The 15,223-nt window shown below is 36.7% G+C and overlaps 1 protein-coding gene across 1 annotated transcript in view; it reads left to right on the top strand.

Annotated features, from left to right (window-relative positions):
• DENND4C (DENN domain containing 4C) overlaps window positions 1-15,223 on the top strand; it is a 78,057-nt gene that overhangs the window by 25,854 nt on the left and 36,980 nt on the right. Inside the window, 17 exon segments of the mRNA XM_032214773.1 lie at window positions 953-1,277; window positions 3,385-3,634; window positions 4,680-4,749; window positions 5,906-5,992; window positions 5,995-6,012; window positions 6,015-6,073; window positions 7,429-7,491; window positions 7,493-7,529; window positions 7,532-7,558; window positions 7,561-7,587; window positions 7,590-7,668; window positions 7,805-7,871; window positions 9,059-9,117; window positions 10,268-10,320; window positions 10,323-10,411; window positions 12,275-12,383; window positions 12,386-12,455. Of these exon segments, the coding sequence (XP_032070664.1) occupies window positions 970-1,277; window positions 3,385-3,634; window positions 4,680-4,749; window positions 5,906-5,992; window positions 5,995-6,012; window positions 6,015-6,073; window positions 7,429-7,491; window positions 7,493-7,529; window positions 7,532-7,558; window positions 7,561-7,587; window positions 7,590-7,668; window positions 7,805-7,871; window positions 9,059-9,117; window positions 10,268-10,320; window positions 10,323-10,411; window positions 12,275-12,383; window positions 12,386-12,455 (1,472 nt within the window). The 5' untranslated portion in view covers window positions 953-969.

Raw genomic sequence — 15,223 nt, 5'->3', positions numbered from 1 at the left:
CTTCTAGAAGCCTCTGGAGCCTGGGGAGGGCGAAAAATGGATCCATCGTGGGCCAAAAGCACGCAGAGGAGAGCGGGGGTCACGCACATAGCATGATGAGTGTGGGGATGCCTTATGGCCTATGGGCAACCCAAAAGTTCAGGAACGATGATTTCCAGTTTGCCGTAGGGCTGTTTTTCACCCTCCAGAGACTTCAGGGAAGCCACCTGAAGGCTCTGGAGGGCGAAAAACAGCAACCCGGAAAGCACCATTCCTGAACTTCCAGGTTGCCCGTATGGTAGTTTTTCCTCCTCAGAGCCTTCAGGGAAGCCTCCTGAAACCTGGGGGGGCAGGGGAGGCTTCTAGAAAGCCTCTGGAGCCTGGGGAGGGCGAAAAATGGATCCATCGTGGGCCAAAAGCACGCAGAGGAGAGCGGGGGTCACGCGCATAGCATGATGGGTGTGGGGATGCCTTCACATGACCCCCCTGCGGTCCCCCCACTTTTTGCACGCGATCTGAAAAGGTTAGCCATCACTGTTGTACATATTCTAGTGTATAAATAATCAGCATCACAATTGGTAGGACTTAATTTGCTTTTCTTATTCACTGCTATGTGTTTTGATTATATTATACACAAAGGCGTTTTTTTTTTAACTTGCACAAGAATTGCATTAGTAAAGAAGAGCTCATTGACTTATACAGTATGGTAAACTTTCCTTTGAAGATACTCTGAGACATTTTAATATTTTTAATAGTTACTGGAAATGTATATCCATTATTTCAGTTAGGTGCATTGTTGTATTTTAATCTTACTTCAAGGAGAAAAAGATTACCTGACTGGTTCTTGATTGGATGCTGGATGTATGCATGAAACCTTTCATTGATAACCTATGTTTTATCTCATTCTGCATTCTCAGGTTGTATTATGTTACCAACCTGATAACATAATTGAAATTAACTTTTTTTTTTACAGGAATCCTAGGCATAACAATGAGAGAAGATAAAGGTCCAAGAGTGGTTGATTACTTTGTAGTGGCAGATCTCACCGATACGTCAGCACTTCTAGATCAAGAGGGAAATCGCTCTGAAACCAAGTCTTTTGGTCCAAAGGCTCCAATCACTGAACTTGCTGTGATCATCAAGTCAGCAGGCGAAACTGTTCCTGAGGGGTATACATGTGTAGAAGCAACTCCTACAGGACTTCAGGCCAATTTGAACTATGGAAGTCTTAAAAGTCCGGAGCTTTTTCTTTGCTACAAGAGAAGTAGGGACAAACCACCTCTACTGACATTGGGTGAGTTGACGTTGAAATATTTGTGGGCATCAATATGATGATGAAGGGAGAAAGGGTCTGTTAAATGGTTACAAGCAGTCTCTTAGTTTGTAAGAAACTAAGTTAGTTACTTAGTTTATATTGTAAATCTATTTATGATCTATGTGCTATATAATTTATTCTGAGTCCTTATATGAAGCAAATTCGATGGTCGATATTATAAATGACTTCTGATATACCTAATATTCATTTGGTCGTTCGTCTCTCAATAATACACAAAGTCCTTAAAATATTCTGATGTGGACATGCTGGTGACTTTAGTTTTGAATTTTAGGTAGCCTACAATCTGTAATAATGGGCAAGAAAGAAGCAATTATTAAGAGATGATAGTTGATTTCCAACCCATCCCCACCCCGAACTTTAATATGATGCTGTGAACAGTAGTGGTATATCAACCTATATAAGTGTTTTAATTGTAGGAAAAATACACACATAGAAGATATGGACAAGGATATGCCCTATATACACATGATAATAAATATGTCACATAACAGTAATATATTTAGCTTAATATAGGTGGGAAATGGTGACATAGTGATTTATTTATAAGTAGTGGGTGGCTTCTACCATCAGTATAGCATTACATAGGGTTTTGAGCCACAGTGTTTTGAAACATGAACAATACAACAATTGCAAAACTGTAACAAAAGGTTGTTATGAAACCACCGGTAGCTGATAATATCAGATATGATTTTGTATGGATTGATGGCTTCATCCATGCTTGTCATTGCAAATCAGTTTTTAAAAATGTGAAATTACAGGTCCTTGTTTAACTGAATTGTATACAGGAATATAAACATTCATGGACATTTACTATATGTACCACCAGTGCCGTGTTATGTGCCCAACTGTTGTCAGTGCCACCACATGATAAATAGAACAATACTGTTGCTAAACATGTGCTATTTTGTGATAAATGTTACTAAAAACATTTTGAGACTTTTTTTTTGTAGTATTGTTCACTTTAAAAGAAATAATGTAGGAATCCTCATGTTGCAATAATTGGTTTACACTTAATGGGCTACTACTCTTTTATGTTGATAAGCATAATATTGCAAAGTAGATGAAGAAGATGTTACACATACTAAGCATTAAAAGATAGGAAAGAGGTGGGGAAATTGATAAAACTTTGTAATAGTCTTCCCCAACTTTGTAGCCTCCAGATGATTTGAGATGACAGTTCCCATATACCTAAGCCAACATGGTCTGAGAATTTGGGAATTGAAGTCCAAACCTTGTATCTAGTTACTATTAGATTTCTAATCTGCCTTCCCTTTACAAGCTCTCTTTTTCTCATAATAGCAACCATTTGAGATAAGTTGAACTACGAAGGACAGGTATTCCTCGACTTAGAATCACGATTGGAACTAGAATCTTGATTGTTAAACGAAGCTGTCTTTAAGGGTTGTGTGACTGTTTCACTCAACAACCGCAATCTTAGCATGCTGTGCAGGCTTCCATAGACCTGAAATCCTTTGGCACAGAGCTTTTTCAGCCAATCCTCAGCATGCAGCAGCAGCTATTTGCAATCTTCCCTGCTAGCTTCCCCACTGATTTCCTGGGGAAGCTGGCAGAGAAGATTGCAAATGGTGACCACATGTTCATGGAGAGCTTGGCATTTGGTCATAAGTGTGAACAGGTTGCCAAACATTCAGAATCTGAAACATTTGTTGTTGGTCAGAAGTGCTTTACAGACTGTACACTTTCTGAGGTCATCGTTAATTCAAGCCATCATTAAGCGACCCGCTTAAGTCAAAAACTACCTATTATGACTTGTCTAGAGTTTTACAATAAGCTTTCCTAAATGGAGGCAGTTTTGAACCTGGCTCATCCCTGGTTTAATCCAACTCCTTTGCTTTACATAAAAGGCTCATATGTCTTTCATCTTCAATTTTAAGATCTTTTAACCAGAAAGTTTTGTGAAGTTCATCTTATCTGCTGGTCTAATATGCACATGGGATTATTCCAGCGTTCCTTGTCTTGGGGCCGGCTATTTTGTGTGAGAGAAGAATAACTGAACAGTTTATTAATGATCATATTCCTATGTGCGTTATTTCCTCTTATCTGCAGAGTTTATATGAAGGGAAGGACATTGCGAAGCAAGATTGTGAGGTGATCCAGGCTACTCCCTATGGCCGCTGTGCAAATGTCAATAACAGCTCAGTCACTTCCCAGCGAATCTTTATCACCTTTCGGAGGGCTCTTCCAGTGCGAGCTCAAAACTCCTTGGCTGTTACCGACATATGTGTCATTGTAACTAGTAAAGGAGAAACCCCACCTCACACTTTCTGCAAAGTTGATAAGAATTTAAATTGCGGCATGGTGAGAATAACACGTTATTTGAAAAGTTGCTATTCAAAAAGCAATGGGTGGGGGTTGAAAAATGTGGAATGGATTAGTGCTGCAAAAAAAAAAATGTAAAAAGTGCATTTAAGTCAGAATTCAGTTTGTATCACTTAGTTTCCACTGCTTTGAATTTTTTTTTGTTCCTAAACTATTGTTGCCAAAATCTGTAAGATAGGCAACTATTACTTTTTGGGTGGGAGGAAAAGTATGTATTGAACTTTGGAAGACTGCTGGTTTATGAAAGAAAAAAGATGGTCTGTATGCTTGTAACATATACGAATTGGATTACTGAGTGAAAATTAATAGTGTATATGTATGTGTATTCACAATTCATACACATACATATATTCTTACTGCATTTATATTCTGCTTTTGAGATCTTTGATATGAGCACAACAGTCTTGTTAGGAATGTAGGGCTGAAAAACAGTGACTAACCCAAGTCATCTAGTTCGAATAGAGACTTGAACCTTAGTTTCTTCATTATTTTAACTTTAACCCTCCTCTACACTACCTATCTGCCCACATTTATTCATTGTGGGCCATAATTTAGTCAAGACTTTCCAAATCCACATTAGAGCTCTACATGAATCAGGCCAACTAAGATTGCAATTGATTTCCAAGCTTGCTTTAAATCAGCATACCCATTTTTAAAATAGGAAGGTAAAAATTAGAGCTAATAGGTTAGCAATGAAACCAGAGAAAACACTGCACTGTCTTTCATATATAGCATATATGCCTTTGCAGCCTTCTGCGAAAACATTTACTACCATATAGGAGGGAATTATTAGCAAATACCAAATTTACTTGCCTTGTGTCTTGGAGTCTGTAAGTATACAACTTCTAATAATAGCAGAATCAAAATTCTGTGCTTTATTTGGGTTGCGTTTATTGTTGCAAATATTATATGATTATGTATTGTGAGCTATACATTTAAACAATTATTGCCTTTAGCATTAGAAGGTTTAAAAATAAAATAACTCCTGCGTTATGGAAAATGTTTCTTATTTGTTCATTACAGTTGGGGTTCCAGTGTATACCTTTGTTATAAGAAGTCAATTCCAACTTCTAACTCAATTGCATATAAAGCTGGTAAAGTATTTATTTTTATAAATTGCAATATATTAGAAGAGACTAATATTAAGAGGGTATTTTATAGTACGTTAAACTTGCCTGTTAAATAGTGAAGTGAATTTGCTTGATCAAAGAACATTCATTATCTATATTACTCATCTAAGGTGATCCTTAGATGAGGATCCTTAAAAATAGTTTTTGAATATATTATGTTGTTGTGAAAAAAATTCAAAACAGTTTATATTCTCTTTGCTGTATCCTTCCATGTATATCTTTAACAATCATGAATTGTATGATGAAGAGCCTTATCATTCTAACACTTTTCTGTATATAATATTGAAATGAAACATGTATAAAAGAAACTAGTTGGAAATTAAATCTCCTTATGTTGAACATTTCTTGTTGTATAGCAGGAATGTCAAACTCAGGGCATCATGTTGGCATTCATGTGATGTATCGGGACTTTTCTCCCCCTTCACTAAACCGGGTGTGGCCAATTCATGACACATCTGGCTGTGGGCCGGGAGTTTGACAGCGCTGCTTCATTGCTGTGAAATAAAGGAGAATAGTCAATTTTCAAGAAATAATAGGGAAACTGCATTTTTTTAGTTAAAATTGCATTTTCATCCCAACTGTAGGTCAGAATTCTGCCCCAAATCTAAAGTGAATAGATTGATAGGTTTGTATATACTTAAGGATAATGACATATGTTGAAGAATTGTTGCCGTACGTTTACTCAACATGTTGACAGGATTATACAAACTCTGCACTAAAACATGAATGAGAGCTTTCTTACCTTGATAACTGTGGAATAAGTTATCACTAGGTTGGAACCCTTTTAATAATAGAAGGCTTAAGCAATTTGATAGGGATATATACTCACATTATTTTTAAACATAAATTTGCCAGTAGCCATATCTTTGCACATAGAGGATGTGTTCTTTGGGGAGACACCTCACTGGGCTTCAGTCCCAAATCATTTGATACTCAGAGGAGTTTTTGGGGTGAATTGCTGAAAGCTGAGGAGGAGGTGTTTTTAAATTTAATTTTATACCGTATGGTATTTAGCATGTGTACTCTAGCATTTTTTTAAAGTCAGTATTCAGAAGACGAGGAGGAGCATTTCTGTTATGTGTGTACAATACACTTATTTATTTATTTTCATGCTTTAAAGGTTTAATATTCAGATATCCAGAAGATGACTATGAGTCATTCCCCTTGTCTGAATCAGTACCTCTCTTCTGTCTTCCAATGGGGGCTACCATGAATGCTGGGATCCTCAAACAAATACCCGCTACCTGTATTCTCAACATTTGTTTTGACTGGCTCATCTGCAGAAAAAGTATGTTTTCAGAAATGTAATATTTGCTTTTATTTATTATTAAATTTCTAAATAAAAATATTACTTTATCCCATAATATTTATTTTTAAACTGGAAACGCACACACACACTCTATACCTCTATCTTGATACACTTAAAGCATTTAGGAAAACAAGCCTAAAAACGCAACAAATGAAGGTAAGGGTTAGCTCCTTTGTGTTTGCAGCTAGTCCTCATTTAGCAGCCAACAACGGGAACTAGCAGCTCTGTTATAAGCGAAGGAGTTGCTGTGTGGGATATCATATGGCCACAATTGTATTTTTCTGTTCTCCACTTAGCAACGCCTTGGAATGCTCACATGAACACTGGGATAATTAGCAAGAAGGAAATTAATGTTTGCATTTACACTCATTGGAGAGGAAGGGGTTACATGAGAGTAAGGCAAACAATGGGGAATACACATTAAAAGTAATGCAGTAATGCTAGCAGCCCTGAGCGCACCACACAAACAGCCCAGTGTGTTCCTGTTTAGTCTCTTGTAGTCCCTTCTCCTCCAATCTCTCCATCCTGCAAGGAAGGGTCAGGAAGAAAGAGGTCAGTCACAAGACAATATAAGTGTAATGGAGATCATGTGATGAGGGATACTGTGAAATTTGTGAAGTGGGCATCGTAACTTTTTTCATAAAGTCAATTTTTCAGCACTATCGTAACTTAAAAGAGTTGCTGAACAAATCATTCGGTAAGCAAAACTACTTATTTGTGGCTTATACCTTTATTTTACCAGTAAAAATTTGGATAGAAAATATTTAATTTATGAAGTAGTTAAATTATCCTTAGTGGATGTTGTAATACTGTCACTTTTAAACATTTGAAAGCCTTCACTAAAATCTTGAAATCTTATCTCAACCTCATGGTGCAGGAGTTAGAGGAGATAATTGGAACATTTCTTCTCTTTGTATCTTACCATAACTGTTGAAGACAGCTGCTTCTAAGATGGTAACAAAGATTCTAACACAGAGATTCAAGTTCATGAATCAAGATTAAATATTCTGCTTAATTATACCATTTAATTATTAATTAAATTATAGCCCAAATGAGTTACAGCCTACTAGATACTTGGATGCTAATGAACTTCCCATCTCTGACGAAACTAGGTATTATCACAAAATATAACCCACTAATGATATAAAAAATGTCATAGTTATCTTTATATTGTTAGTGTGAGTTTTTTTGAAAATATCTAGTGTGTGGAGGACTCAGAGTGGGAAATATTCTTTTTCTTCATTTTTTAGTTGATCAAGTTCAATATGTGTTGTTTGTTATCCAATTTCTATAGCTGTTAATGCCATTCCTACTTTTTCTTGTTTTTATTCTAGGTATATGGTGCAGCTATCCAGTTTTATGAACCTTATGCACAAGACTTATTAAATGAAAAGCAAACACATGCAGCTTGGCCTTCTGACAGCTGTAGGGAGAAAAAAGTTACTTCCAAATCTATCAATTCCAACAATGCATCTGCCTTCTGTCACACTGGCCTTCTTTGAAGCCTTCCGAAAATTTCTAATGTTTATCTATAAGCTGTCTGTGTCTGGTCCGCATCCTCTTCCAATTGAAAAGTAAGTGATAGATTCCTCAAAATATCTTCCCATTTCAATGGTTGTTTTATGTAAGTCTACTGGATGCTGTTCTTTATGACATAATATTTAAATCTTAAATGCTTGAGGTAATAGATGCTTTAAATTTTTTTTACAGGCACATATCTCACTTTATGCACAACATACCTTTCCCTTCACCACAAAGACCAAGAATCCTTGTGCAGGTAAGTTAACAATTGATACAGTTTAATAATACTATCGATAGCCCTTAGACTCGTATACCTCTTCACAGTGCTTTACAACCCTTTCTAAGGGGTTTACAGAGTCAGCATATTGCTCCCAACAATCTGGGTCCCCATTTTACCAATCTTGGAAGGATGGAAGGCTGAGTCAACCTTGATCCTTGAGCAGTTGGCAGAATTAACCTGCAATATTACATTCCTAGCACTGTGCCACCATGGCTCTTACTACCATCATATTTCCTGAGTATTGTTCCTATACGTTTTCATGCTGTTCACTAAGCATATGGGCACCATGTTCCTTTTACTTGCTCCACTTTGTCATACATTTGAGGGATCATGAAGAATTTTATACTACTTTCCTTATATAGTGAGCAACAAATCCAGCTTTCTTTGTTTTCTATGTACCTGATCAAACAATTCCTAAAAATATCTCACTATTTAGTTCTCTATGGAACATCCATATTGTAATGACTAGCATTGGAATTAGAAATATGAACTGACAAGTTGCATTGTTTCAATTTCTCAGATAAGTATCCATGTTTGAAACAGTGCAGCTCAAAAGTGGTGCTTAAAGTGAATTCTGTATTTATAAAATGCCAGCAGCTTATGTATTTATTAAATTCATATGTTGCCTATCTCAGTGGTGAACTACTTTGGACAGCTTACAAAATCATAAAATCATATAACAATTAGAATATTAAAACATTAAAAATTTAAGCATTGAAAATTAACAAAATAAAACTAGGTAAGAAAGGAACCAATGCGTAAGAATCTTCTTCATCTACAAAAATTTTCAGAATGGGACAACCTCATTTTGTACCCAAGCCGCGTGGAGCAGGCCAAACCTATTGGAGTTTCTCAATCTTATTCTTCCCAACCCCTTGCTGACACTTCATGGTAGAAAAGCAGTTATGTTAAACCCCCTTATAGAAATACTGTGAAAGTTTTTACAATTATATATGTGAAGTGCCAGAGAACTAGAAATGCTAATTTCACAGCTGGTTGCCCGTGCCTATCTAGTCATGTCTGTTTTCTATGCAAATAGTTGTAGATAAAGTATAGTTCAGGGGCTAATGTGATTAAATAATTAATTAATATCTGATTAGTTAATTTGCTTATGTGGATTTTCTCAAACTGCCAAATAACTAACTTTGGGTTTTTTTTTACAGCTTTCGGCCCATGATGCATTAATATTATCTCAACCAGTCTGTACACCTTTACCACTCAGGTAATAATGGTCAGTGGAGTATTTAAAGACGCAGCTGAATTAAAATATTAAGAGCCAGTTTACATAACAATAAACATAATTTGTTTAGCAGCAAATGAGCAAGATGCTAATGCATGCAATGCAGATTTTACCTGCATATGTTTACAAATTGTTTTTTTGCAATGGATATATATATATACCCCCCCCCCCCCCCCCCCCGTGATGACCTGGGACATGGCACAGAGATAACACAGGCCCCTTTATTGCTCCAAATTTCCCCAACGCTCCCACGTTTCTGGAAAGTCCCAGAGCAAGTGATGACACACATACACACACACCTCAACAATGTCTGACTGCAAATAGTCCAGCCCAATGCTGTGAGCACCATGGCTGCAAAGCAAGAAATCCAGAAAAAATGCAAGGAATCCAAGAAAGTTCAAACATCAGCACACAACACTCATTGTGTGTTGTTCAGTGTTTGTTCCTGACAAATGCCCCTCCCCACAGTGTCTCTTTAAGGCTCAGTCCCAAGGGTGCCTTGTGAAGAGGGGCGGGTTGCTTTCCCGAGTAGTTGGGTCAACCTGCGCTGTTCTCGCCTTCTCTCCACTCTCTGTACTCGAGAATCAGGAGGGGAGAGGAGTTCTGTCTCTCATGTTCACTGCTTAGCCTCTCCTAGTCATCCTGACCCCCTTCCTCCTTGCCTACAAGCCGTCCCAATCCTGAAAGGCCCTGGCCTGACTGGGCCTGCTCCTTCCCATTTTCCTCCCAAGCCAATAAAGCGTCTCCCTCAATTTCCACCTGCTCCAATTCCAGTTCGTCTTCCTCTGCCGATTCAGGCTCCGATGGGCGCATGACACCCCCGGTCACTGAACATACTGGAATTTCACATTCATTTCTAACAAGAAATAAAATAAAGTCCATAAAGTTTTTAGATTATCAAATGGATCTAAAACAGCAGTCTTCTTTTTTCTAACGTGAAATGTACATGTAAATGTACAAATATCTCAAACACGTTTCTGTGATAATAAAATATGATGTTATCAGATAGGTTCTCCTATTTCACTATCCGGTATATGATAGTCGCTGGGTGGCAATTAATATTATTATATTATTGTTATTGTCATAATGAGCAATGAATGTTACAGTCCTCTGTGTCCTGATCTCATTGTAGTGGGGCAAACTATACCACTCTGCTTATGAACCTTGGACCAGAAAACTGTGCTACTTACTCTTCTTTGTCTTGTTGGAAGGCAAGATTCTACTACATTCTCTCTGTCCAGCTGTGCTGACTGGAGTTGCCGAAGCTGTGGCTGCTGTAAGTGCTCATAAGTTTGAATATTTTGATTACCAAATTTTTATCTAATGGTTTTTTTGTTCTTTGTTGTCACAAACATTGAACACTTAATTTTTTTCTTTTATTTTGTTTCATGTGACCTTCTGAAAAAAGTTTTTCATATTTCTGAATTAAATATTTAAATTGTAGAATAAATATATTTGTTTATGTGAATAAGAAAGGGCCCACTTGGTTATTTAATTATTTTATTTAAATGGGAAATTAATTTGCAAGGATTTTCTATTAGGATAGTGTAAGTGATTCACAGCTTTTTTTCTGCAAAAGGATTAATTAATGCCCAAAGGAACTATGCATAAGAATAATAGGTTCTCTCTCTTTTTTTTCCATATCTAAATTTTCAGAATGAGGCCTTTTGATTATTTAAAGTCATTTAAAAAGTAAAACCCTGCCATAATACACAGTATTTTGGTATTCTTCAAATTCTCGGGAACAAATCCATATCCACAATGCAACTTTCCCTCTTTATTCATTCCCTGTGTTTCTCAGCAGATAACTTTCCCATCAGGTAGACAAGATCACAACTACACAAGAACTCTAAAAGACTTTTTATTGTTATTGGCCATAACAACAAAATCTTACAAGTCTGATTATGCTATACTCCTTTCTCCTTATACTCCTGCCTCAAATGTTATTTCATTCTTATCTTTAAAATGCTTCAGCCTCTTACTTAGGCAACAGATCCTACATATCTCCATCAAAGTTTTCCTGATTCTCTACAGAAGTGTCTAGTTCTCAGAAGGTATTATCAACCCTTTAGGGAAGAGAAACTTGCTTATTTTGTTGTTGCTATTATTTTATCATTGGAAAGATTGATCGAATCCTGGTCTTCCATTTATTTAGTTTGAAATGCAATTAGGAAGTAACATAGATGCTTTTCAATGCATACACAAGCTACATTTTCAAGAAGATAGAGTCAGAAATAAACTTTTTTGCTTTTATTGGATCACTCTTTTAAACCGACAAATTATCTTTGCCCTCCTAAATTTCCCCCCCAAGAAACTTGTTTTCTTAAATTGCATGTTACAGAGAAGGATGTCAGCAATTCTTGAAGTTCATCTTCTGTATCTTATGTATAATATAGTTGTCCTCAGTGACTATATATACCTACACACACACAAACATGAATTTTATGATATATAGCATCTAAGATGGGCGGCATTAGAAATAAAAATAAATAAAACTACTGTATCATAATCCAAATGAGATTATATATAAATTCAGATTGAACATATTAGTAGCGTTAGAATAAAATTAATATATCAAACAATTTGTGGTAGGAAACATGCTGTGCCACTGTTATAGGATTAAAAATACACTTAGTCTTTTGGTAGAACTTTTTACTTTTAAGTTTACTGTTGTTAGAGCACATGATAAATTTAAGTGGACCTAGAATAAAATACTTACAAAATAATTACAAAGACTTTTTTTTGCCAGCATTATGAATTATGTATCTTAGTCATTGTATATTTCTTTCATTTGCACAAGTGACTGTTGACTGGAATGGCTTAAAAATAGTATTTAGATAAATGAAAATTGCATGATAGGATTTGCAATAAAATTCTTACTAATGCCTATTATTTGAGTTTAAAATTATGTATATACCCAGTAGGTTTGATAGCAGCTATGTCCAAGCAGCTAAATGACTTGTGTATACAGTACATGCTAAACAAGGATTAATAATAATTTCAGATTCTGTTCATGCGGTGATCAGTTGATTATTTTGTAATGTTGGAGCTCCTGTGAAATTCAATTATCTAGCATGGTTTGGTGTTACCTAGATTTCATGTCTTTTTAATTGATGAGTTTCATTCATTTTTTCTTCAGATGATCTTTCCATTTCAGTGGCAGTGTCCCTACATCCCCCTCTGTCCTTTGTCTCTGGCAGCAGTGCTCAGTGCTCCTGTCCCATTTATAGTTGGAGTTGATTCACGGTATTTGATCTGTATGAGCCACCACAAGATGTGGTTTGCATTGATTTAGACACAAAGATGGTGTACATGTAAGTGTGTTTTTTGAGTTTTTTTTTGTTCATATCCTTTGTCTTCATATATATGTGTTTTGAATTATTTGATGTAAATTTCGAATGTGTTTATTTTGCTCATTTTATCCAGTCTGTGAAATTTAAAACAGACCAAATTGGATTTATGCAAGTACAGGTAGTCCTCAATTAATGACAGCGAGTGGTACTGAAATTTTCATTGCTAAACTATGTTGTTGTAAGGTGTGGCATTGTGCGACCTCATGCTTAGCAACAACAGTACTGGCTATCGTTGCTTTCCTTAAGTGAGGATCACAGGGTCACTGAGTCCCAGGTAGCTTGCCAGCAGGCTGTCAAGCAGATGAGTGACTGCTGCCAGGTGGGGATTATGTGGGTGACAGTGAACACAACTGGGCTAGGCAGGACTGATGTTGTTAGAGGAGGATGTATGGGTGTCTGTGAAGTATGGCGCAAGTATTGCTTGGGGTGGGGGTGAGCTGCTGCCAGGCTGGGACGGTGCATGGGTGGCCTGTGAGGGGGCCAACTGCCAAGTGAGAGAAAATGGAAGCAATTTATTGGAATCCAAGAAGACTCCACACCTCTGATTCAGGTGACCCTGAGGTCACAAATAAAATCCCAAGTAACCATAATGGCTCTCAGAGAGTGTTAAGAGCAGTTGACTGCAAAGGAAACAATATACTTTCCATTCCCCCCCCCCCAATCCTGGGTGGTGGCTGAATGAGTGGTCATTAAATGAGGACTACCTGTATTTCTGTGCTCCCTGAGTCGTCTAGTTCTTTGTGGGGGGGAGGTTTGTGTGCTTCTCTACTATTCACTTCCCCATCAGTTGTAACTTTTTGTTTCATTTCTAGTTCAGTGCGCTGCTTCTCAGATAGCTTGGGAGATTTTTCTCCCAACTGACATTGTAGAGGTGAAAGTGTGTGTCTGTGTATCTCTTCTCTTCTATGTGTATTATATTTTTCAGTAGAAAAATGATAGACATCAAAAAATGCTGAAAATTCATAGGCATAGAAAAGATTAATCTTGCCATTATGAGTGTTATCCCATGAAAAGCACTATGCTGCCATTTGAAAGAAGAAAATTAATAAAAATGTATTGCTTATGAAGGAAGGATTTTTAGTGGCTTTTTCTCATAGTTCTAACTGGTTCAGTAAGTATACTCTGCTGAGATGTAAATCAGAGATGGAGAATTTGTCAAGTAATGGTGGACTACCCTCCCCATCATATCTAACATCTGACTGATTGAAACATTTTCTGGAAAGTCATAAATTTCCTAACTTCGATATAAAAATTCAAATGGAATTAATTTTGAGAGCAAAGTGGTAAAATGTAGTCTGAGAAAGGATGTCTCAAAGGTGTTTTTCTTCTTGAGAAAGAAGGAAACATTTCACTTCTCATTCAAGAAGTTACCATCAAAACTGATGACAGTCCAGTTGCCTTTTGAAGAAAAAAAGCACCTTTGATACAACTATGACCTGGATAACTGAGAATCTCCACAGGACATTCTGAGAAAGGATGTGTGAACGAAAGTCAAGTCACACAAATGACATTTTTTCAACTGTCTTCTGCCTCTTTGCAGTCCATTGCATCCTAAATATTGTTCTTGAAGAAAAGACCTTTCAAAATAATGTGGAGATGACTTTGTAATGAAATGAGAGGAAGACAGCAGTGCATTTCACATCTTTAAGTCATATTTTAATATTCCTTTATAATTTTTATATTTTTATACAAGCTTTATAGAGCAGCATAGTAGCCTAGTGCTGAAGACTCTCATCTCCCACTCAGGAGGTTAAGAGTTCAATCCCAGGTTGCGGCTGATGTTTCTCTCCTACAGTACAAAGAAAAAAAAATCTGCTGTGAACTCTGCGTAGGTGTCAGGAAAGGCAGCTGGCAGTAAACAGCTCCATCCAGTCACCCCCAACTCTACCCCGAAATTAAGGGATTACAGGATCATAAAAAGGGGAGGGTTTTTTTAAAGCTTTTATTCCTGGAAACATGATAGTATTATACAATGTTTATTTAATGGCATGATGTTTAGTATTTTATTTAGAGGAATGTGTCTTTAAAAAAAGAACTGAATTTTGTGATTGGAAGGATTATTTATTTCTGGAATACTTTTGCTCTACATTAGGGATAGCAGGAAAAGGAGTATTTGTGAGCCAAAATATTTGTTCTGTCCATCTCAAATCAAGCACGAAGAGATTTTGCAATTGAGTGAATCTACATAAAGAAGTAGTTGTGCAAAGATTGGAAGTTTTATACCCAAACAACTGCTCCTGTAATATCATCTGTCTGCATCAGGGGAATGTGGAGGGAGGGTATGTGTGAGCCTGAAATTGCTCCCTCTTACTGCAGGAATACTTCCTGCAAAATGTGAACAACCCTAGAGTTATAGCTAATCTCTTTCTAAAAGGGGAATATTTTTTCCCTACTTGCTTGTTTCTTTCTCTAGTTTCACATTTCAGTTTGAAGTAATCAAATGACATCAGTATCGTGTGACATACTTTGTAGTATTTTTGGCAACTTGGCCAGGAGGAAATCAAAGGTCTCGTGTTATGTAGAATTTGATTAGAGCAGGTTTCTAAAAAACCAATAAAATTCAAAGAGATTGCACTTTAGGAAAACAATAATGTTTGCTAGTGAATAACAGCAAGGATTTGCCAGCTTTAGCTTCTGAGCTTAGTTCATGTTGTTTATACACCTACTACAGAATCAATATGTCTTGGCCCTATTCATTGTGGCTAATTTCCTTTCTTTGTGCTGAGTTTTCATAC

Source organism: Thamnophis elegans, chromosome 3, assembly GCF_009769535.1.
Source record: "Thamnophis elegans isolate rThaEle1 chromosome 3, rThaEle1.pri, whole genome shotgun sequence".
In the NCBI taxonomy this organism is placed as follows: domain Eukaryota; kingdom Metazoa; phylum Chordata; class Lepidosauria; order Squamata; family Colubridae; genus Thamnophis; species Thamnophis elegans.
This window is presented reverse-complemented; position numbering and strand designations above follow the sequence as displayed.